Genomic DNA, 25,318 nt, shown 5'->3' on the forward strand with positions numbered 1-25,318 from the left:
CGCCAAATCTGTCAATCTCGACGTTGCCTTTCAATTCCAGCCCAAATTACCAAAATCCACAATTGTCACAGAGCATTGGAAAATGTAGCTATAAATCACCACAGCAATTGCCTAGGGTTATAGAGTCAATTCTCTGAAACCGCTTCTTGAATCTGCTTTGCCTTCTTTGATCGACTGTCACAATGCCTAAAATCACTGTCAAGCTGCCTATGAGATTCGCTTACTCCTCTCCATTTCGATCAATCCTTGCTTCCTTCTGACTTAGATTTGAAAAGCAGAAAGATCACAGCTCAATTGCCAAATTTCGCCTGTAGATTGCCTTTGTACAAATGGCTTTCGATGCACAACTCTAATTATTGCCCAACCTCAATTCGCCAGAAGTGAGAATTGACTGCTACAGTTGTCTATGAAACCGCTTCCAATTCGCAATCAGTTGCCAGCGTCTCCTTCATAACTGAGATCGCCAGAGTTGAGGAATCGGCCTAGATCACTGAAATCGCTTGCTGCTACCGGTTTCCATACTCGCCTTCAAATTCTAAGAATCAACTGCGTCGGAACCAGCCATCGATATCCGTTAGAAATTAATCGACAGAGAAACTGCCTAGGAACGATTGCTTTGATACCAAATTGTCAAGTATCTAGGGTTTAGCCTAGGGTTGGGATAGAAATTTGGAAGGAATTGGGGAAGATAAATCAAAAGAAAAGGGAGGGAGATTGAGAAGAATAGAAATAGCGAGAGAGATTAGGAAGAACCAAGAGAAGGAGAGGGAAATGGAGAGAGATTGAAATCAGATTTCATTCAACAATATTCTCATGTATTGAATCAAATTGGATAATCCTTATATACTGATCCGGTTGCTAAGTTTGGCGCCAATAGGGCTGCCAATTATTCAAATGAATATAGTTGAAGGCTACTACAATACAATTAAAAGAATTTCATCTATTATCTAATTACTATTATATCCTTGGGTCGTGACAGTTAACCTAGCCCTTAAAGCTCTTCATTTTACCTTGGACACTATGATGGAGCAGGGTACCTCCTACAACCTCATTCTCAATTTTTTTTACTTCATTCTCCTCTCCATTTTTTAAAAACTTAGACTTACATTCTTTGCCTGCATTTTGGTTTAATTTTATTTATTCAATACCATGTAACTACAAGATTATTTGAATAAGTTCCTTGAATTGGCTTGTAGCTTAGATCATAGTTCTGAAAGGCAATAGGCGCATCGAGGTGCAAAGGGTCCTGGAGCCTAAGGCACGAGGTGAGGCCCGCCTTTGCGAAGCGAGGCGCGCCTTTTAGAAAAAAAAAAAAAAAAAACTCAAAATCTTGTAAAATCACAAACAATTATCAAATTATCAATAATAACACATGCATATCATTTATGATTCATCATCTTCAAATTCTAAACTAACAACATCAAAGTTGATTCATTCATCATGCAAATTCTAAACTAAAACATCATCAAAGTTCAAACTCAAAGTCTCAAACTCATACAAGTATCAATCATTATGCAAAGTTCTAAACAAATACATAAACACTACAAATCCACAATCAAAAAACACTACAAGTCCACAATTAATAAAGAAGTTTTAATCAATCATCATTAAGATCATCAATATTAAGGTCAATATCTTCATCATCCCCTTCAATCACCCCTTCATCTTCTTCTTCCTCTCCCAATTCTTCTCCCTTTTCCAAGTCTTTATCATCTTCGGTCTGTAGAACTGAAGATGATGAAAAAAAAGACGAGAGTCAGTATGTAGAGCCTAATTACCACCTTAGCGCATATTACCCTTGCGTAGAGTCAGTACACGGATAAGGGCAGTTTTGGGATATTACATGTATCCTAATTTTGCTTTGATTTTTTTTTCTCTCTCTTCTGCTATTTAGGATTAGGACTTTAATCCTAATATAGTGGACAGTTAAACAAAACTGCCCACTATATATCTATAAAACCTAGGTTAAACAAAAAAATTCACTGAAAATTGTCTATAAACACCTAGGTTTCATGAGGTGCGCCTCATGCCCCGACACCCCGCTGGGCAAGGCAAGCGCCTCCCGAAAAATGCCTTACCTCAGCCCAGTCGAGGCGTTGAACTGGCGCCTTGTGCCTAGGTGCGCCTTTAACATCTATGGCTTAGATAGAGTTCCCAACCTTCAAGATATGCCATGGCTATGTGCCATTCTAACCACTTTTTTAATCCAACATGTCTTACATCTTTGCCTCACAACCAGAATATGAATATGCCCTTTTGTTATTTATCTTTACCTTACTTTCCTTTCTTTTGAGAGAGGGCATTACAACATGCTTATGCTAGAGGGGTCAATATGTACCAAGTATACTACAAAATGAATTAAGTGGTTAACATATAGTGTTGAGGATATAATCACAAATTAAAGAAGATAAAGGGCCGAAAAAGAAGAAAAAAGAGCTGATAAAGATGCAGCCATCAGTTCCTAAAAATTAGAAAAAGATGTAGCCTCTTCTTATCCGAAAGAATAGGAGAAACTTTAGGAAATTTATCTCTACTTATTTGTTGTTGTATTTGTATTTTAAATTCCTAGATTTTAGGAGTTTTTCTTCTACTTAAGTTTGTAATTTGTATCTTTGAGGGTGTGAAATTTAATTGTTCCACATTCACCTTGATTTCCTTAGAGTATTAATCTCTAAAACTCTAAGGTTTTTACTTTGTTCATGGTATCAGAGCCATCGGTTTGGTGACTGATTCCTTTTTCCGTTTTTTCCTTTCTCCTTCCACAACAAAGCTACAACTCGATGACTGGTTCTTCAACCTCTACCAAAAGTTCATCCCGTTGTCCTACAACCGATCAGATTATGTCATCATTCATTACACTGATAGCTTTCGATCATCATACCATTCAAATCACCCAACATCGCCTCAATGGGGCGAATTACCGAGAATGGTCGTAATCGGTTTTATTAGTTATGAAGGGCAGAGGAAAGGTGGGATACCTTACCGAAGAAGTCCTACAACCAGATCCAAAGGATGCTACTTATAATGTATGGGATGTGGAAAATTCCATTGCCATGTCTTGGCTCATTAATTCAATGGAGCCAAAGATAGGAAGAACCTATCTATTTTATAAGACAACCAATGAGGTCTGGGAAGCAGTAAAAAACCTCTATTTGAACATGGAAAACACGACCCAGTGCTTTGAAGTTAGATCGGCCATACGCACAACTCGCCAAGGTAGTCTTTCAGTTACCAAATACTATAATTTGCTTTTTGGTTTGTGGTAGGAGATGGATTTATTCTATAAGGTTCGTTGGGAATGTGATAGACCACCGATTCACTGGACATACCAAAGGCGTCCAAGGAATCAGGGATAGTTTTGGAATTAGGGAAATTAGTTATTAGATGAGGGGTAGAGCAGGAATTGCAAGGTTGTGTAACAACCTGCATGTGCGGATTCCAATTCCGTTAGAGAATGAGAAATAAAAGAGAAGTGGCAGAGGTGAGAGGGGGTGTGAAGAATTTTCCAGAAAGTAGGAGAGATCAAGGGCCTCTCGAATTGCCCTGTTTTCTTTTTTCTTCGGCTGTAATTGGTTTGGACTCTTGCTTATTGAATCAAGTATTCTTACAATTCTTAGAATTCTACCAGAATGCACTAAGGATTGTGCAACTTACTCCAAGATGATAGAGAAAGAACGGGTCTTTGATTTCCTCCATGGACTAAATCCTGATTAAATGAGGTCAGGGGGAGACTCTTAGGCTCAAAACCTTTTCCCTTTATCAGAGATGCATCTGCAAAAGTTAGGAGAGAGGAAAGTAGGAAGAAGGCAATGCTCTCAGCATCATCTAATGCTCTTATCCAGGGGTGTTCAGCCCTTGTTGTCACCAAACCAAAACAAGAAGCAAATCGTGGAGATCCTTCTAAGGGGAAGCAATGGTGCGATCATTGCCGAAGGCCCTACCATACCCAAGAAACATGTTGGAAACTGCATGGCAAGCCTGCTAATTGGAGAGGAAAGACTCAAAAGAAGCAGCAGACTGCTTATGCTACAAATACAGAAGAAGGAGAAGGTAAGTCCTTTGTTTTGACACCAGACCAAGTGGAGATATTGCAACAGTTATTCCACCAAACAAAGGTTTCAAAAACCTCAGATTTGGACGAAAGGACCAATCTGACAGCCACTATCTCTAAACCAGGTAATCTTCACAAATGCTTTGTATCTAAATTGATAGATGATGATTGGATTGTGGATACTGGGGCCTCAAATCACATGACCGGAGTATTACAAAAATTGATGGACTATAAACAGTGTGATAAAGGTGTCAAGGTGATAATGGCAAATGGTACAATTTCACATGCTAAAGGAGAAGGCTCGATTTATCTAAATAGTTTATGGTTAAAATCAGTACTTTTTGTGCCCAACTTCAGAAGTAATCTCATATCAATCAGTAAACTTACAAGGGATCAAAACTGTAAGGTGATATTTACTCTAGCTTCTTGTATATTTCAAGATCTCACATTGGGGAAGATGATTGGCAATGTTGAAGAACAAGAGGGTCTATACTACATGAAAGAGGTTGCTGGCAGTTCTACCTTGATTAGGTTACATAATTCCTTGTTTTCATCTACTATCTCAGATTCTAGTATTAGGTTATGGCACAATCGATTAGGCCATCCAAGCTTTCGATATTTGAAACTCTTGTATCCCCATTTATTTCTCAATAAGAGGGATGACTTTTTTTCAGTGTGAGTAGTGCATTTTATCAAAACAAACAAGAACCCCTCATCCTATACATCCCTATAAACCAACAAAACCCTTCTATCTTGTGCATAGTAATGTGTGGGGACCAACCAAAATCCCAAATCTTACTAACACTCGATGGTTTGTCACTTTTATATATGACCATACCAGAGTGTGTTGGGTCTTCTTGTTAAAAGAAAAATTGGATGTTTATACAATCTTCAAGCAGTTCCATCATATGATTCTCAATATTTTTCAAACTTCTATCCATATCCTTCGTTCGGATAATGGTAAGGAATATTTTTCAGCCGAATTTGATAATTATCTAAGTGAGAATTGCATCATACATCAAAGTACACGCTCCTATGCCCCTCAACAAAACAGGGTGCCCGAGAGGAAGAATCGCCACTTGCTTGAGACTGCTAGAACCCTTATGCTCACTAGCTAAGTTCCCTCTTCCTATTGGGGAGAGGCCATCCTCACTGCCTCCTACCTAATTAACTGACTTCCCACTCGGCTACTTGGCTTTAAAACCCCATTGAGTACTCTAATTTCTTTCTATCCACTCCTTACTCGAATGCTCAATCCCTTACCCCCTCGAGTATTTGGCTGTACTATCTTTGTACATCATTACCACTCCAAATTACACCCAAAATCATTGAAATGTGTATTCGTTGGTTATTCTCCCACACAAAAGAGTTACAAGTGCTATTGTCCTAGCACTAAGAAATTTTTTGTGTCATGTGATGTCTCATTTTTTGAGAATCAATTCTACTACTCTCACCCTTTACTGCAAGGGGAGCCACCAAGTGCAGAGCAAGGTGAGAGTAGTAGTGTCGGTGCTAGTTTTTTCTTGCCTAAGACAGTCACAAATAGTACTCTTAATCATGTACCTAATCAAGGGGGAGAACAACCATCCTCAAACCTACAAATGCACCTGCCTAAGCCTCCTCTTCAGGTGTATTCATGCAAGAAGACCCTATAACAGCAAAACCAGTCATCAACCTCGGTGGAGGATTTCGAAATTGAACCAATACAAGATGGCAGGTCACTACCAGATACTGTTACAGTAGAGGGTGGACATGAAACAGAGAATTTGGAGCGAGAATTACAAAATTTGGACGTTCTTATTGCTTGGAGGAAGGGGGTAAGATCATGTACTAAGCACCCAATCTCTAATCACTTGGTCTATTCACGATTATCTCCAAGTTACAGGATGTTTACAGCAAAAAAAAGATGAAGTCCAGATTCCTAGGAACATTAATGAAGCTCTTCAAGTTCAAAGCCCTCCTTGGAAATAGGCTGTGATGGAAGAGATGGAAGCTCTTGCAAAGAATGGTACATGGAAATTGGTGAGTTTACCTCAGAATAAAAATGTGGTAGGCAGCAAGTGGGTTTTTACAATTAAGTATAATTCTAATGGAAGTATTACTAGACATAAGGCCAGGTTAGTGGCCCAAGGATTTACCCAAACTCACAATATTGATTATGATGAAATTTTCGTACCAGTTGCAAAGCTTAATTATATCTGTGTGTTACTGTCAATTGAAGCAAATTTAGATTGGGAATTGCATCAATTAGACATAAAGAATGCATTCCTCAATGGAGACCTTGAGGAGGAGATATACATGAAGGCACCTCCTGGTTTTGAAGAAAATGGAAAGGCGTGCAGGTTGAAGAAATCATTGTATGGGCTAAAACAGTCCCCTGAAGCATGATTTAGAAGATTTAGCTCAACCTTGAACCTGCTAGGACATAAGCAAGGGCATTCAGATCACGCGTTGTTCACTAAACATGCTACAAATGGCTCAAAAACTATCCTAATTGTGCATGTTGATGATATCATTATCACAAGTGACAACTAACAGGAAATAAAGACTCTTAAGGGCCAATTGCAACAGTCAATCGAAGTCAAAGATCTTGGAAAGCTGAAGTACTTCCTAGGGATGGAGATAGCAAGGAGTAAGGAAGGTATCTATATCTCACAAAAGAAGTATATACTCGATTTACTGAAGGAAACAAGTAAGTTGGGCTATTAACCAGCTAGCACTCCCGTGGAACCTAATTGGAAATTTAAGGAAAATAAAGCAGACTCTACTGTGGATAAGGGAAGATATTAGAGACTAGTGGAAAAATTAATCTACTTAACTCTCACACGATCGGATATCACCTATGTGGTTAGTGAGTCAATTTATGCATGCACCCACTAATAAACACCTTAATGTTGTCCATCATATCCTAAGATATTTGAAAGGAAGCCCTAGTAAGGGAATCTTGTTCAAGAAGAATAAAGATCAGGGAATTCAATGCTTTGTAGATGCTGATTGGGCAGGATCGTTGGAAGATAGTAAATCTACTTCAAGTTTTTGTACCAAGGTATGGGGAAACTTAGTGACATGGAGAAGTAAGAAGTAAAGCGTAGTGGCTAGAAGTAGTGTTGAGGCTGAATATAAAGCCATCGCACAAGGTATGTGTGAGATCATGTAGTTGGAAAATTTGATGGAAGATCTGAAAATTGAAAATTCTACTCCTACAAAGCTATATTGTGATAGCAAGTCTGCTATAAGTATAGTAAATAATCCGATTCAATATGACTGGATGAAACATGTGAGGATAGACAGACATTTCATTAAGCAAATGATCAAAGAAAGTGATATAAATTTGGTATATATACCTACAAGTATCCAAGAAGCTGATATTCTAACTAAAGCCATGAATAAACAAGGTTTCGAGCTAATTAGAGGCAAGTTGGGAATAATAGATATCTATTCGCCAACTTGAAAGAGAGTGTTGAGGATATAATCACAAATTTAAGAAGATAAAGGGCTGAAAAAAAAAAAAGAAGAAGAGCTGATAAAGATGCAGCCATCAATTCCTAAATATTAGAAGAAGATGAAGCCTCTTCTTATCCGAAAGAATAGGAGAAAGTTCAGGAAATTTATCTCTACTTATCTATTGTTGTATTTGTATTTTAAATTCCTAAATTTTAGGAGGTTTTCTTATATTTAAGTTTGTAATTTGTATCTTTGAGGGTGTGAAATTTAATTGTTCCAAATTCACCCTAATTTCCTTAGGGTGTTAATCTCTAAAACTCTTTAAGGTTTTTTCTTTGTTCATATCGTCCGCCTAGATGCCTTTTTTGTCTGTTGTTATATTTGTATTTTAAATTCCTAAATTTTAGGAGTTTTTCTTCTATTTAAGTTTCTAATTTGTATCTTTGAGAGTGAGAAATTTAATTGTTCCAGATTCACCCTGATTTCCTTAGAGTGTTAATCTCTAAAACTCTAAGGTTTTTACTTTGTTCATATAGTCCGCCAGATTTCCTTAGAATCTCTAAAACTCTAAGGTTTTTACTTTGTTCATAAGTCCGCCAAGAGGCCCTTTTTATTAGCATCCCCTTCCAACCTCTTCTTGTGGGAAAGGTTTTAGGTTGCTAAAAGTAAAAATAATAATATAAAAGATAAAATTAACCATTTATCTAACAACTTAAACTTTTTGATGAAATGGTGGTTAACAATTTAACATTGTATCAAAGTTATCAAATGTCCTGAGTTCAAACCTCATTGCTACGTGTTTGGACCAGTTATGCAATGAAGTCTGGCCACACGTGGGGTGCGTGTCCAAAGTAAAAATAATAATGTAAAATATAAAGTTAATCATCTATCTAACTACTTGAGCTTTTAGATGAGATGGTAATAGGATAAGGATGGAAGTATTTTGATTTTGTTTCCTATTTTGACTAAAAATATTTGATTTAGATAAGGATTTATTTTGTAATATTATTATTTTTATTTGTTCCCTTTTTTTTCTTAGATGATTATAGATATTATAAGATTTAGGATTTGTTTGGATTAGAATCATATTGATTATGTGATCTGTTTACATTTTGATTTAGTTTTGGCCTATAAATAAGGCTCATGATGTAAGTGCAACTTTTTATTCAATTCTTTATATTGAATACATTGGTATTGAATTTCTCATGGCTAATCTTCCTCCTGTTCTTCTTCTTCTTCATAATCTCTTCTCTTTCTTTCTTACTTTCTGCATTTTTTTCTACTATCTCACATCAGATGGTGATTAACAATTCAACATAAGTAATTGGTTATATACAGATGCCCAAATTAGTATTTAGCAGAATAAAATTGAACTTATATTCAGAAATCTACTTAGAGGACTTTTCTGGGTAAATCTAGAAAAACTTTAATGAAGTTTGAACATGTTGATAGATTTTGGAAGATAATCTATCTACGTTTACTAAATTTGGAGAGAATTACAACTGAAAAAGAGAAACAAATGAAATGAAAAGTGGACTTTCGAGAGGTCCACACTCTCCCGAATTCCTTACTGCTCAAAAGATGCCTTCCTCCTCCACTACTGTTCCTACTTAACTGTTATTCCAGTCATCCCCCTCTAACCAATTCTGTTATCCCCACATGCCACCAGCTTGCTCTACCCATAATACCCTTTACCCACTTTTGTCGCTTCCTCCCTTACTCGTATCACCATTCTACCCCTGTTTATTCCGTCGTTGGTAACGGAATTGTATGGGTCTTCTATCAATACCTCCCCCCATAGAACTCACCTTGTCCACAAGGTGGAAATCAAGGAATTGTTGCTGGAGCATGTCGTAGGGTTCCCAGGTGGCTTCCAAAGGCGGCAGCCCTTTCCACTGAATGAGTACATCCAAGCCTCGGAGGTTCCTACCCGTTCCCGGTCTCATACCAAGGACTGCCTCCGGTTCTACTAACATTTCTAGTTCTTCACTGAGCTGGCTAGGGATATCAATTTGGAAGGTGGTTATACTGCAGGCCTGTGCAATTGGGATACATGAAATATGGGATGTATGCTGCAAGTCGCAGGCAAGGACAGCTTGTAAGCAACTTGTCCAACCTTCTTTTCCACAGCGAATGGGCCATAAAATCAAGGTGCTAGCTTCTCATGAGGGCGGGCTGCTAGCGACTTGCAGCGATATGGCCTGATCTTCAAGTAAACCATGTCTCCCACTTCGAACTGAACGTCCCTTCTTTTCCCATCCGCCCCTAACTTCATCTGAGCTTGAGCTCGCAATAATTGAGCCTTCAGCTCTTCCAACATCTGATCCCTTGCAGCCAGTTGCTGCTCCACTGCCGATACTGGGGTAGAACCCCTTTCGAACCTCAATAACTCCGGTGGCTCCCGTCCATAAACGACCTGAAAGGGAGTAAGTCTGGAAGCCATGTGGTACGAGGTGTTATACCAAAACTCTGCCCATGGAAGCCAGCTGAACCAAGCCTTCGGTTTTCTTGATGCAAAGCATCGGAGGTAGGTTTCTAGTGTCCGATTTAATACTTCTGACTGCCCATCTGATTGGGGGTGGTACGCCGTACTTCTGCATAGCTTCGTGCCCTGGAGGCGAAATAATTCTTCCCAAAAATGGCTCATGAAAACCTTGTCCCTGTTAGACACAATAGAGCGAGGCACCCCGTGTAGGCGTATCACTTCCTTCACAAAAACCCCAGCCACACTTCCAGCTGTAAAAGGGTGTTTCAGCCCTATGAAATGTCCATATTTGCTCAATCTATCCACCACAACCAATATCGTGTCTATGTTTCCAGATTTAGGCAACCCTTCAATAAAATCCATAGCTACGTCTTCCCAAACCTGACTCGGAATAGGGAGTGGCTGCAAAAGGTCTCCTGGTGATAAGGCTTGGTATTTGTGCTGCTGGCAGATGGCACATTGGTTCACATAGCTATGGGTATCCTTCTTCATTCTAGCCCAATACACATTTGCTACTATCCTCTTATATGTCTTCAAGAATCCAGCATGCCCCCCCACAATCCCATCGTGCCCCTCTTGGAGCAATATAGGAATCAAAGTCGATCCTTTAGGCAAGTATAATCTGCCCTTGAATAAGAGCTGATTATTGGCCCACTGATAGTCGGGTTTGGCCAAAGGATTACGCTGGATTTCTTGGATCAATTTCTGCACTTCCTCATCTGCCTCCACTTCCTTAGCCAGCTGTTCAAGTTGAATAACTTTAGGGATTGTTATTGCAAAAAGACCAGCTGAGTGATTGATTCTAGAGAGGGCATCTGCTGCCTTGTTCTCCCACCCAGGCCGATATTGGATGTCAAACTGATTGCCCATCAATTTCAGCATCCATTTTTGGTGTTCGGGGCTCACCAATCTTTACTCCATTAGAAACTTCAAGCTCCTCTGATCGGTGCGTATGATAAACTTCCAGCCCAATAAATAATGCCTCCATTTTTGGACAGCGAACACTATTGCCATCAATTCCCGCTCATACACCGACTTGTTGCAGCTGTTTGGATTAAGGGCATGGCTGTAAAAGGCGATGGGGCGATGCTCTTGTATTAAAACAACTCCTAAACCTGACCCGGACGCATTTGTTTCCACCACAAATTGTTTAATGAAATCGGGTAATGCCAACACTGGTAAAGAGGTCATAGCTTCCTTCAATTTCTGGAAAGCCTTTTCAGCTGGTTCATCCCAACCGAACCCGTTCTTTCGTAGCTTTTCCGTGAGAGGCCAAGACAACTTTCCATAATCCTTCACAAACCGTCTATAGTACCCCGTCAGCCCCAAAAAATCCCGTAATTCCTTTACCGACCCCGGTCTTGGCCACTCCAGCATGGCCTTAACTTTGGACTGATCAGCAACCACCCCTTCATGTGAGATAACATGGCCCAAGTACTCCACTTCTCGCTGTCCAAACTGGCATTTTTTCCTGTTTGCGTAGAGTTCATTTTCAGCCAACACCTGCAACACCTCCTTCAAATGCTGCTTATGTGCCTCCAAGTCACTGCTAAATACCAAAATATCATAAAAAAAAACCAACACTGACCTTCTCAACTGACCTTTGAAGACCTCATTCATGAGGGACTGGAATGTTGTTGGTGCATTGGTCAGCCCGAAGGGCATGACTAGAAACTCGTAGTGTCCCTTGTGAGTATGGAATGCCGTCTTGGGCACATCTCCTTCCTTAACTCTAATCTGATGGTAGCCAGCTTTCAAGTCCAGCTTTGAAAACACCTTGGCCTTGTGCAGCTCGTCCAACAGCTTATCAATTACCGGAATAAGAAATTTATCCGGCACCGTTACCTTGTTCAAGGCTCGGTAATCTACACAAAATCTCCATCCCCCATCCTTTTTTTTAACCAACAAAACAGGGCTAGAAAAAGGACTAGTACTAGGTCTAATAATCCCTGCAGCGAGCATCTCTCATACTAACCTTTCAATTTCATTTTTCTAAACGTAGGGGTAACGATAGGGCCTTACGCTCACCGATGCAGCTCCAGGTTGTAAGTTGATAGCATGCTCGCGTGTCCTTCTTGGTGGCAGCCCCTCTGGATCATTAAATACTTCACTGAACTCAGCCAACACCTGCTGGATACCCCCTTGTGTGACAGCCTTAAACTCCCAACAATCTGCCGACAAACACCCTAATTCGATGAGCACCCCCTCCCCACTGTCCTTCAGTGCTTTCATCATGGCTTTTAATGTGACAAGGGTTTTGCTTAAACTCGGATCCCCTTGTAATGTAACCATCATTCCTCCTGCCTTAAATCTCATAGTTAAGGATTTCCAATCAACTTGTACCTTGCCCAAGGTTGCCAACCACTTCATTCCTAGGATGACATCCGAGCTGCCCAGCTCCAAGGGAAGAAAGTCCTCGTTTATCTCTAAGTTCTGAAGAGAAAGAAGCACTCCCTTACAGATCCCAGCGCCCTGCCCCATCCCCGTTCCCATGATCACTCCATAGCCTGCTGTCTCTGACCTTGGCAGTTCCAGTGTCTGTACCAACTCAGCTGAAATGAAATTCTGCGTAGCCCCGCTGTCTACAAGAACTACAACCTCATGGCCAGCAATCTGCCCTCGCACCTTCATGGTTTGAGGTGGGGTAAGCCCCACCACTGAATTCATAGACAATTCTATCACCTCTCCTTTAGCCTCCTGCACCTCCCATTCACCCCTTCCTTCCGCCTCCTCTTTCGCCCCTAGCTCATCCTTCTCTTCGTCATAAATCACCATGACTTGTAACTCCCTGTTTTTGCAGCGATGCCCAATAGAATACTTCTCATCACATCTAAAGCACAAGCCCTTCTCCCGTTTGGCTTTCAAATTTGCCTCACTCAATCTCTTGAAAGGCGGATTACCCCCCTTACCAGCAGCCGGATTCCGATGCAGCACAACCACATTGGTTGTTGCTGGCCTTGGTGATGCTGATGGGGCAGCCGTGCTCACGGATCAGTGTTGATGCTGAAATGGGCTGAAGTGAGTTGTCCCCCTATTTTGACCACTTCCGATGGAGCTTCCTTTGACTACCATGTTTCTTTCCTCAATTCGTTGGGCCACTTCCATGAGCTGATCCAATCCAGTCGGCCTAAGCATTCTCAGTTCCGCTCTAATTTCCGGCTTCAACCCATTGATGAATTGGCCCTCCAACAAGGCCTCCGGCATGCCTTCGAGAGGTGAAGCCAATGTTTCAAAACAAAGGCGGTACTCTCGAACTAATCCCCACTGCTTAAGGGCAAGGAATCTCTCCTCCAGGGTCCCCTCATGCATGGACCGAAATCGGCTTCTTAGCATCACCTTCAGTTCTTCCCAACTCTGTACCCGCCTCCGCCTTTGTTCCCATTGGAACCATGCGAGCGCTGGCCCATCAAAACAGAGTGCTGCGGATTCCAACTTCTCCAGCTCGGACAACTGATTAACGATGAAGTATCTTTCAGCCCTGAAAATCCAACCGTCTGGATCTTCCCCTTCGAAGATCGGCATTTCCAACCGCCTTCCCTTGCAATCAGACCTTCCTACTCCTTCGACTCCATCTACCCCCTCGCCTCTACCCAATCTCACGTCCGACGTTCCCTCCATGAACGAAGAGGAACCCAGAGGCAGCTCCGTCCCCTCCCGCTTCCCTTTTCTCCCTCGCTCCTGTTCATCCCATTGGGCCATCAGGAGAGCAAATTGATCCATCAACGTGGCCATGTTTTTCTCAATTCCGCTCACCTTCTGCATTTCCGACTTCAACGAATCCAATCCACTGTACAACCCATCTATCCGCCCTTCCAGGTCCCCTACTCGGCCACTCAGGTTCACCATGGAGATCGATTTTGTCGCTCTGATACCAAATGATAGATTATGGAAGATAATCTATCTACGTTTACTAAATTTGGAGAGAATTACAACTGAAAAAGAGAAACAAATGAAATGAAAAGTGGACTTTCGAGAGGTCCACACTCTCCCGAATTCCTTACTGCTCAAAAGATGCCTTCCTCCTCCACTATTGTTCCTACTTAACTGTTATTCCAGCCATCCCCCTCTAACCGATTCTGTTATCCCCACATGCCACCAGCTTGCTCTACCCATAATACCCTTTACCCACTTTTGTCGCTTCCTCCCTTACTCGTATCACCATTCTGCCCCTGTTTATTCCGTCGTTGGTAACGGAATTGTATGGGTCTTCTATCACATGTGCATGGCAGAAAACTAGGAACATAAAAGAAACCAAACTTCCGATACAGATCTAAAACATGCCATTGCTTCAAGGACTGCTTTGTATGGTTTCATTGAGTTCCAACATGGGTCAAGATGCAAAGAACTAAATCTTTTCTTATTTATTCTTTTTTGAGAATTGCCAAATTTCTAGATTTACTTATATAATGGTGTCGACAAGAATGAAAAGAATTAGAGCCATGCGATTGGTGGGACAAACTAACACCTTTTTTACAACTTTTAAACTGAGCCTTACGGCAATGATATCCCTGCCCTTCAACCTCTTCAATCTAGGTGATTCTGTGCTTGTCACCTGCCTTTCAAATTTTCTTCTAATGCAACCATTTTGCTTTAGAGATGGTAACATGTAATAAAAATTCGGCAGCTACCTATATTATATGCATCATGTAATTGATTGATTTTATGTCTACTCAAAAGCTGAAAATATTACATCAATACTACCCCAATAAAATAAAACCAGATTGATTTGCAGATAAAGTAACACACTCTGAAAGACATTCAGACAGATAAAACACCATAGGTTACTGATATTCAGGATAACGACAAAAAAACATGATTGGATTGATAATTTTACCTTTTGAAAAATTGCAACAGAACAGGTGAGACTGTCTTCCACTGATAGCCCCTTTGTTATTGTTTGAGGGATGATATTGTTTTCCAATTTGGACCGATTTATCTCATCTATAGGGGAGTTCAAAGCATTTCCTTCATCCACAAGAGAGAAGTCCAAAAACCTTTTTGTAGAGATATCACATGCTGCCCATTTTTGGCCTGTCATGATCTTGAGTTTGTTGTCACAACTAGGCACTGATCTCTTTGGTGTCAACTGTGCAGGCGTTTGTATTGTTAAATTGTTGGCCTCTGATGCCACTTTTGAGGGTGTGATTTCACATGCAATGGAACTAACACAGTTTGCCAAATGGGTCAGCTGGACAGGGTTTGAGACAGTGAGGGACTTAGAATATATAGCAGGAGATACATCCTGGTGTTGTGATGATGGTTTGTTGTTATCAGGAGATACATCTTGTTGCCTGCTTCCTATATCCTCATCTGTCTGATTTTCATTTTTGGTGAACATAGGGACTTCAGATGCTAAGAAATTGGCTTTCTTTTCTGGTTCTGCAACAACACTCTGAGAAAAGTGTCTGCTAAAAGATGGAAAAAGGTGGGATGTGTTAAGTAGCATCTCAGTTTCTAAAACACCTCGTTGACATTCTGTTGACAAATCCACAGGCACTGCATCTACAATTTTGGCATCATTTCCTCGGTTAAATGGCTCCGGCATTTCAGCTTCAGGGATTTCACAGTTCTGTTCAAAGAAAAAATATTTTTTTTTTCATTTATTCATGCCACCAATCCAATTTAATAAAATAACCCAGTTCCCGAGTATTATCTAATGTGAGATCTGTGAGATCTGACCTAATGTGAGATCTGTCCAAGAATCAAGACCAACATTTAAATAATCACTGATGATAATAGGCCTTTGACATTTCATGTGAAGAAGAGATAGGGAGAAAAAGATGGAGAATAAAAACATTATGGCCCAAACTTACCACCTGATAATCTATAAAACTGTAGGCAGCACCAAGCAATGCAAGATAACAACACCTCATTGTCTATCCACACAGTTTATTTAGTTATCTCGACAACATAAGATGAGTATCCTTAATAAATTGATATATCTTTCAACTAGAAATCCTTGATATTGGCTATGGACAGCATAACAGCAATGGAGGACTGTTGTCTAGTGCTCCTTGAGCCAAGTAGCAAATAGGTAGACCATGGCAGATACCATACTTAGGACAGCTTCTAATGCGAATGCTCTATAGGTATATAATTCAATATTTTTTATTAATTGCATTTCCTAGATCTTCTCTGATTTATGTCAAAATGACCTTCAAAACAAAAAGTAAATTTGTTAAAAGCATTACCTCAGGATGCATGGTAGAGAAATTCAAGAGCCTAGAAGTAAAAACTTGCTGCAGAGCCAAAAAAATGGATTGCTGATAATGCCCCTCTATGACATCAAACAGCAAAGTGATTTTAATATCTGGCTTCATGCACAAGGTATCCTTGTCATGTATAAGGACCTTATCAGTCTGTACTGCTTCAGGAAGTATATATTTTATCTGAGCAAGATGCCTGTATGAGAACCTTCTGAACAAATACATAAATGAGTAACACTCAGTATTTGATCAAATCATCCAGACAAGATGCATAAAATGCAAGAGACAAAATGAAAGACTGCACCATCTAAGAACATAGTGTTGTTAACATGACGGCAAATAAAGTTTTGTCACTGTGAATAAATACTATGTCAAGACAACACATTTAACAGCAGACACTGGGTGACAATGAAGTTTAGGTCTTTCAATACCCTCTGTGAAGAAGAACAATGGATTATGGATTTTTTCTGCTAGCTTTCTTTATCATATGCAGTTCACTAAAGTCAAACCTCTTCAAGACCAGTCAGAACAAGAACACCACACATCAAAACTGGCCTGACAAACCTGTAGAACGTAGATAATAGCACTGGAGGATATAGGAACAACATGTTCTATAGACAATCTGTGTCCAAACAAATATAGAAAAGTAGTAAATATTGAAAAGATAAAGAACAGTAAAAAAACTGGACTAGATAATATCCAGATAGAAGCATGGAAATACATGGGAGAAGAGAACATTTTTGGTTAACAGAATTATTTAATGTGATACTTAAATCAAAAAGGATGTCAAAACAAATAGAGGAAGAGCACTTTAGTTCCTTTTCACAAGAATATAGATGTCCATATTTGGTAGAAATTATAGAGAAATTAGCTAATGCACCATATTATAAAACTTTAGGAGAGAGTGATTGTGAAAAATTAAGAAGAGAAACCAAGAGATCTAGAACCAATTTGGTTTTATGCCTAGTAGGTCAACAATGGAAGCTCTATACTTGGTGAGGTGCCAAATAGATAGGTTTAGAGATCAACAAAAAAGATTTACATAGTGTTTACAGACATAGAAAAAGCTTATGAAAAAGTTCCTAAAGAAGTCTTATGGAGGGTTTTAGAAAATAAAGGACACCAAATTGCACATGCAGAGGCAACAGGTTAATAAAGAATTTATGCATCATAATGCAGAAATGCATTTCAGAACATGTGGAGAATATACTTGGGCTTCCTCAATTACAAATGTACAGTTGGATCATATGAAGAAGAGAGAGAGAGAGAGAGAGTGAAAAGAAGATACAAATTCTCTATTCACAGTTAGGTATATGTACAGCTCTAGAAGACAAACTCACTCACTCAAGGTACAACTAAGAGAACCACAGCACGATTTACAACACTACAAAGCTGCGTCCTTCTAACACTTCCACTCAAGCAAGGATGCGCATATATACCATATGTGCTTAGCTTGTTACAAATGTAGTCAAGCTATAGACCTTGTAATGCTTTTGTAAGAAGATCAGCCAGCTTGTCATTAGAGTCAACAAATGAAGTACTAATATATCCAGAAACCAATTTCCATCAAAAAATGACAATTTCTCTCTATGTGTTTAGTCCACTAAGGGAAAAAGGTTGTTTGATTATCACAAATAAGCTACATAGACCCTGAATCTCCAAATCTCAACTCCTTGAGGAGTTGCTTAAGCCAAATCAATTAACATGCCATGGTCTGATACTTTGATTTTGCACTAAATCTAGCAACAACATTCTGCTTCTTACTCTTCCAAGACACCAAATTACCTCCAACCAAGATGCAATAGCCCGAGATAGAGTGTCTAACTAAGGGAAAACTAGCCTAATCAACATCGGTACATCGAACAATCTGCTTATGTCCCCTATTCTCAAACAACAAGAACTTATCAAGAGCACTCTTAACGTACCTCATGAAACACATTAAGACGTGTCAGTGGCTGTCACAAAGGGTGTGTAACTGTGTAAGAAATGACTCACCACACTAATAGCAAAAGAGATGTCCCAAGAGGAGGTTATACCATCCAATGTTACAAGGACTATAGTGCCTAGTGAAGGGCCTAAGACTACAATACCCTCCGAAAATACATCCTTCTTGATTAGCCTGGTAAAACTAGATGGGAGCAATCACCTAGCCTGGTCATGCTCCTACAAACTTTTCATCAAGTCTCGAGGATTGGAGGACATCACTGGTATGAAGGGTCAAAAGCCTACCACAAGAGATGTACATACTCTCGACAATGGAAGATAGAGAACTCCTTGATGATGTCTTAGCTAATTAACTCAATGCAACCAAACATTGCCAAGGGGTATCTACTGCTCGATACAGAATAGAAGATCTGGAATGTTGCACCCCAAACCTACTCTCAAATCGGAAATGATGCACAAATATATGAAATCCGAAAAAAGGTACATGAAACTAAACAGGGTGAGTGGTCAACTTCTTAGTACTATGCTAAATTAAATAGTTTAGAGCAAGAGTTAGATTATTATCAAGATTTTCAAGCTAAATGCCCCAAGGATGCCTCTAAATTTCAAAAAAATGATAAAGAAAGAATATTTGAATATTTTTTGGTTGTCATGTACCTACTGTTGATGACGATTGTGTTACATTACACAGATCTCATCGTGCGCAACAGAATAAAAATCAAAGTTTACAGATATCACGTTTTTTAGATTTATGGTTTCTTTATGTGATTGTGGGACATAAATCAATGTTTTGAAAAACCAAAAGGATACATCAAATAAGATTCGAACATAGGTTGCGTACCGCCAATGCCGTAGATCTGATTTCACATCGCTAGGCGGTGCCGGAGATCAAATCCGACACTGCTGGTAGGGTCGATGGAGGAGGCTGGTCGCAGGCCAGGCGATGCTGGGCATGAGTGTGCGCCAGAATGCGTGGACGCGCACGGTGCGAGCTAGGCCAGCACCTATCACCCACCATCGCCCAAATTTTTATTTTAAAAAAACATATATATATTAAAAAAAACTATTTTTTTATTTTTGTTTTCAAAACATCATGGTATAAGTTGTTATACCCATGTCTAATAATCATATAATTGTTTATAATATGCTTTTAATTGTTAATAGCATGTTATGGATGTCTTCTCGCATACCGATATTGGTCATGGACTTAGGACACTACATGGATGATGTATGTGTGATATGGATGTATGGATTATTTTATTTGACGACTTGCGTGCCAAGGGTCACCATCTTTTTCGCAATGGTTGTAAAATAATTATATTGCTTTTAATTTCATTGTAAAAGAAGTTTATAGTGAATTGTGTCAAAATACGATATGAAAGAGAAACAAATCAGAGAGGAATAGAGAGAGAACTGATATTGTATAAACTTTGTTCTCCATACAGAAAATGAGTACTATGCTGATATATATATAATCAGCCAGCCTTTGTTACAGACCTACCATATAAAGCAGTCTCTTAATTTACAACCAGCAAGCTTAACAGAAAGCTAACAGAAAAACCAAAACATAGAAAAGACTAACAAACTTTAGTTAGTCATGTCACGTGATGTCCAACATTCCCCCTCAAAACAAACTTCCTGTTAACAGCTGATTGTTCTTCATTTGTCTTAGAGTGAACTTCTCCAACAGAAACAGGAGACATCCGTATGCTTAGATTAGCACAAAGCAACTAAAATCTATTCTTAGGAAGACTCTTAGTAAAAACATCAGCCAACTAATTAGATGTAGGAACATATCTAATCTCCACTTCACCCTTCTCAACCTTCTCTCAAATAAAATGAAGATCAATCTCAAAGTGTTTTGTACGAGCATGAAATACCGAGTTTTCTACAATGCTCTTAGCTGCCATGTTCTCACTCCAAACAATTGGCGTAGGCTGAGATTTAAAACCCAATTCAAAAAACAAAGAAACCAGCCACATTATTTCTGTGACACCTTGAGCAATAGCTCGATACTCGGCCTCTCCAACTGACCGAGCTACAACTGTTTGTTTTCGTGAACTCCACACCACTAAATTGTTGCCAAGAAAAACACATACACCACTGATTGACTTCCTTGTAACTTTACAACCTACATGATCAGCATCACAATAGACTACAAGTTGTAGATAAGAAGGAACTGGAGAGAAAAATAGTCCTTGGCCAACAGAACCTTTGAGGTAACGCAGTAAGCGTTTGCAGGCCACCCAATGTTGCAGTTTCGGAGAGGAAACAAACTGGCTAAGCTTGTTAATAGCAAAGGAGATGTCAAGCCGTGTGTAAGTCAAATATTGTAAAGAACCAATAATTGTCCTATACAATGAAGGATTAGAAAACAGTTCAGCCTCAGAGGTTAATGCACCAGAGGAAGTCATTGGAGTGTCACAAGGTTTACATGCGAGCATAGACGCCTTTCGAAGCAAATCAACTGTATATTTAGATTGAGAAAGAAAAATGCCAGTGGAACTTCGAAACACCTCAAAGCCAAGGAAATAATGAATCGACCCCAAAGTTTTGAGAGCAAAGTGAGTGTCCAAATCATGAATGAATGTTTGAATAGCTGATTGTTTAAACCTGGTAATCAAGATATCATCTACATATACCAAAACATACATAACAAACTGATCAGCCCTCTTGATGAACAAATAAGCATCAGAAATGGCTCTAACAAAACCCCAAGAATGCAAAGCTGATCTCAGCTTTGTATACCAAGCTCTAGGCACTTGTTTAAGGCCGTAGAGCGACTTTCTAAGTTTACAGACATGAGTAGGAAATCGATCATCAACAAAACCCTCTGGCTAGACCATAAACACATCCTCATGAAGATCGCCATTTAGGAAAGCATTATTCACATCCACTTGTTGAATATCCCAACCAAAAGTCACTACTAGAGTAAACAAAACTCTAATAGTAGGAGCCTTAACAACTGGACTGAATGTCTCCTCAAAATCAATGCCGGGTGTTTGATGAAATCCTTTTGCTACAAGCCTAGCCTTATGTTTAAGTATTGTACCATTAGAGTTATACTTCACCTTAAACACCCATTTGCAACCAATCAGATTCAAATCAATAGAAAAGGGAACCAAATCCCATGTATGGTTGCGTTGCAAAGCTGAAAACTCATCAGTCATAGCCTAAACCCACTGGGAATCTAACAAGGCCTCACTAACTGAAGTAGGTTCTAGGGAACTAACAAAGACATGAGGAGAAGCAAAAAGTTTGGTCTTGGACTAGGTTTGCATAGGATGGATAGAAGGAGTTGAGGCAGGTATAGGGTTAGGTATCCGGGATTGAGATACAGTGGCTGAGACACGACAACCATTTGTATCCATAGGAGAAGAATGCACAGGCTGACCTCCTCTAGAGGATTTAGACAATGGAAGAGATTGAAACACAATGGTGGAAAGTCCACTAGAGATAGAAGATGACAAAGAAGTCAATACAGGTGCAGGAAAAACCTGGATATAGGGAAACTCAACTAGATTGAATTCTACATGACGAGAAACATAGATTCGCCCAGAAGAATGTAAACATTTGTACCCGGCCTGACCATAGTTATACCCAATGAAAATGCATTTGGTAGAGTGAAAATCAAACTTGTGTTTCTGATAAGGCCGAAGATAAGGAAAACATGTACAGCCAAAAGGCTGTAACTTAAGATAATTCGACTGCTTATGAAAAAGAGCTTCAAATGGAGAACAAAAGTTGAGGGGAGAAGAAGGTAGAAGATTAATAGTGTGCACAACAGTGCTAAAAGCTACCACCCAAAACTTAAGAGGTATGTTGGCATGAGACAATAGAGTAAGCCCCATTTCAGCGATATGCCTATGTTTGCGTTCAGCTATTCCATTTTGCTGATGAGTATAGGGACATGTGAACTGAGGTTAAATACCATGACGGCGAAGATAAGGAATAAAAGCCTTAAATTCGCCACCATTATCAGTCTGTAGGGCCTTAAGCTTGGTCTGAAAGTGATTTTCAATAAGCTTATGAAAGGTTATAAAAACAGACAATGCATCGGATTTAAGTTTTAGAGGGTATAGCCAAGTGTATTGTGTATTGTGTATATGCATCTACAAAAACAATATAATACCGATAACCTTCAACAGAAACAATGGGTGAAGGTCCCAAAAGGTCAAAGTAGATTAATTGATGTAGTTTTGTTGTTATAGAGCAATCAACAAATGATAATTGATGTAGTTTCCCAACCTTGCAAGAATCACAAAAGGATAGAGTAGAACTAAAGCAAGGAATGTGAATTTTATTCAACACCATTTTCAGAACATTAAAAGAGGGATGCCCTAATTTGGCATGCCATTGATTACACAATGTGCTGTTAAAAGCTACATTAACAGTCATAGGCAGTTCAGGAGAAAATGAAACTGGCCTATTACATTTATTTGCTGAAAGAAAAGTTCTACTAGAACAAAAGAAACGAGGAGTGGATTCAAGAGACTAGGCAGAAGTGCTGTTAGCATGACCAAATGCTGAATGCAGCTGATAAAGGCCATCCTTAAGAAACCCTCTGAGAAGAACCAGCCCGGAATTCTTGTCCTTGATCAAACAAGAAGAGGAGTTAAATTCAACCACAAGATCATGATCTCTAGTGAGTTGAGAAACACTAATCAAATTCTTAGTTATGTTAGGCACACGTAAAACATTGGATAGAGGAATGGTAGAAGCTGGTTGTGTATGAGTATTCAAAATGTCCAAGACCAACATGAGAGATAAGAAGTTTCTTACCATTACCAACGGAGACTTTGTCATTGTCGTTGTATGGAGCATGTAAGGAAAGATTGTTGAGGTTTGAAGTAATGTGGTTAGTTGCCCCGGAGTCAACAAACAATGAAGAATATAGTAAAACAAAAGACTGAGGGTTGTCAAAACTCTGTGGTTGAGAAAAATGGCCAATTGTTCCATATGCTGAACCTACATCACTAATGTAGGGCTCGTTAAAGCCACAGTGAGAGGCTATATAGGCTCTTGGATCAAAAGAAGAACTCGAGTTGCCTCTCCCATAGACCAAACCAGGATTTTGACTTGATTGAAACGTAGTTCCTCTCTGAAAATTACGATCATCTCTGTGAAAATTCTGATCAAATCGATGATAACATCGATCCACAACATGTCCTGGCTTTCCACAAAACTGACAATACAAACGGCTATTAGATTGACGACCTCTACCTCTTCCTCCACGATTATAACCACCTCTATTTTGTATGTAACCTCCTCCTTGATTCACTGAAACACCACCTCTTGCTTTGCTATCACTAAAATTTACATTCATTGCTGATGGTAAAAACAACTCAGTAGTCACAGAAATAGAATTCTTGACACTCAATCGTTGTTCATGCATTAACAGAAGATACTACACTTTGTCTAAATTAATGTCGTCCATTTGATAGGTTATGAGACTGACGACAGTCTTATACTCTTGATCCAATCCATTAAGAATAGCTAGAAGCACATCCTTATCATTCAGTGGTTCGCCTATAGCAGCGAGAGAGTGTCCTATCATTTTAATCTTGAGTATATAATCGTTAATTGACATAGACTCTTTCTTGACCGATCGAAATTGTTGCTTGAGTTGAAAAGATTTAGCAATTGTTTGTCTCAAATATAAATTCTCTAGACATGACCATACCTCAGAGGATGATTCGCAATGAATCACTTGAGCTAAGACTTCCTTGTCAATGGTTGAAAACAGTCAGCCAAGCAACAGCTGGTCAGATCGCATCCAAGTCAGATACTCTGGATTCACCGTTGTACTGTCTTCTGCATCAGCGTCTGAAGTTGCTATAAATTTCGGAGGAGGTGGAGTCTTGTTGATAAACGGCTGAAGGTCAAAAGCACGGATAGTGGCAGAGATCTATGCCTTCCAGAAAAGAAAATTGTTCAGATCAAGGCGAATCGGAATATCGTTAAACGCCTTGGTCATCTCAGCAAAATTCGACTGAGATGCAGATGAGAGTGACAAAGAGACATGAGAAGGAAGAGAAGATGCAGAAGTTGAACTTGGATGTGACGCCATGGATGTTAATCAAAAGGCTCTGACACCATGTCAAAATACGATATGAAAGAGAAACAAATCAGAGAGGAATAGAGAGAGAACTGATATTGTATAAACTTTGTTCTCCATACAGAAAATGAGTACTATGCTGATATATATATATAATCAACCAGCCTCTGTTACAGACCTACTGTATAAAGCAATCTCTTAATTTACAACCAGCAAGCTTAACAGAAAGCTAACAGAAAAACCAAAACATAGAAAAGACTAACAAACTTTAGTTAGTCATGTCACGTGATCTCCAACAAATTGTAAAAGCAAGGAATTCACACCAATTGAGGCATGCTTTGAATTCAAGTCGTCGATGGCAAAATAATTAAGGAAACGAAGGCCCTATGTGAAAGGGTTATGCTTGTAATAGTTGTAGGCGTTTCCTTTTTATGCACTCACAAATGCACCGCACAATTCCAATGGCTAGAATTGTGCATAGAATGCATGTTTGAGTCCATGACCATACTGACTATTTTATGCAATGTTTATTTACATAATTGATGTATGATAAAACGTTGCATGTGAAAAGTGAGACTTAATAATTAAACACTAGAAATCTCCCATATTTGTAAAATTAAATTGTAACTGATTAAACCTTAAGAGTTAAGGCAATTCAATCGGGGCTCTCCATCACGGTAGAAATTGGGGCATTTTGATTCATGTGTTGATCGGCTATGAAAACATAAGGTTTGCACATTGGTTAAAATCTTTTTAATTTCTATTTAAAATTTGATGAGATAAGGATGCACAAATATCATGACCCAAGAAACTATAAATGTGAGGAATTGATATTCAACTGTGCAAACTTGTCAACATGATGGTAAAATTTAACCATGTTCAATTGCCAAGAAACTATAATGTGAGGTTTATTGAGCTAGGAGCCGAAGTAAAATATTTGGGTCGTACATGAAATGTACTGAACAAGTGTTGTCCACTTATTGAATTTATTGTTCCAAGAATCTATAAATGTGAGGAGTAATAAGTTTAATAAGAATCCAAATACCGATTGGAATTCATACCAACGTGAATTTGCTTTTTCCTTCATTGGGAGTAAGGAATTTGAAAAACTTAATGGGAGGTACTGTTTG

The 25,318-nt window shown here is 39.3% G+C and overlaps 1 protein-coding gene across 3 annotated transcripts in view; it reads right to left on the reverse strand.

The window, feature by feature from the left end:
* The window catches only part of LOC127786909 (CDT1-like protein a, chloroplastic), a 62,241-nt gene that overhangs the window by 12,823 nt on the left and 24,100 nt on the right, over positions 1 to 25,318 (reverse strand). For 2 of the 3 annotated variants that reach the window (XM_052314666.1, XM_052314665.1), the window contains exons 4-5: positions 16,172 to 16,397; positions 14,815 to 15,549 (exon numbers count right to left, since the gene is read on the reverse strand). In XM_052314666.1, coding sequence (XP_052170626.1) covers positions 14,815 to 15,549; positions 16,172 to 16,397 — 961 coding nt within the window. The remainder of the gene's footprint in view (positions 1 to 14,814; positions 15,550 to 16,171; positions 16,398 to 25,318) is intronic. The other variant, XM_052314667.1, reaches the window with a different exon arrangement.

Source organism: Diospyros lotus, chromosome 12 (assembly GCF_014633365.1).
Source record: "Diospyros lotus cultivar Yz01 chromosome 12, ASM1463336v1, whole genome shotgun sequence".
NCBI lineage: Eukaryota > Viridiplantae > Streptophyta > Magnoliopsida > Ericales > Ebenaceae > Diospyros > Diospyros lotus.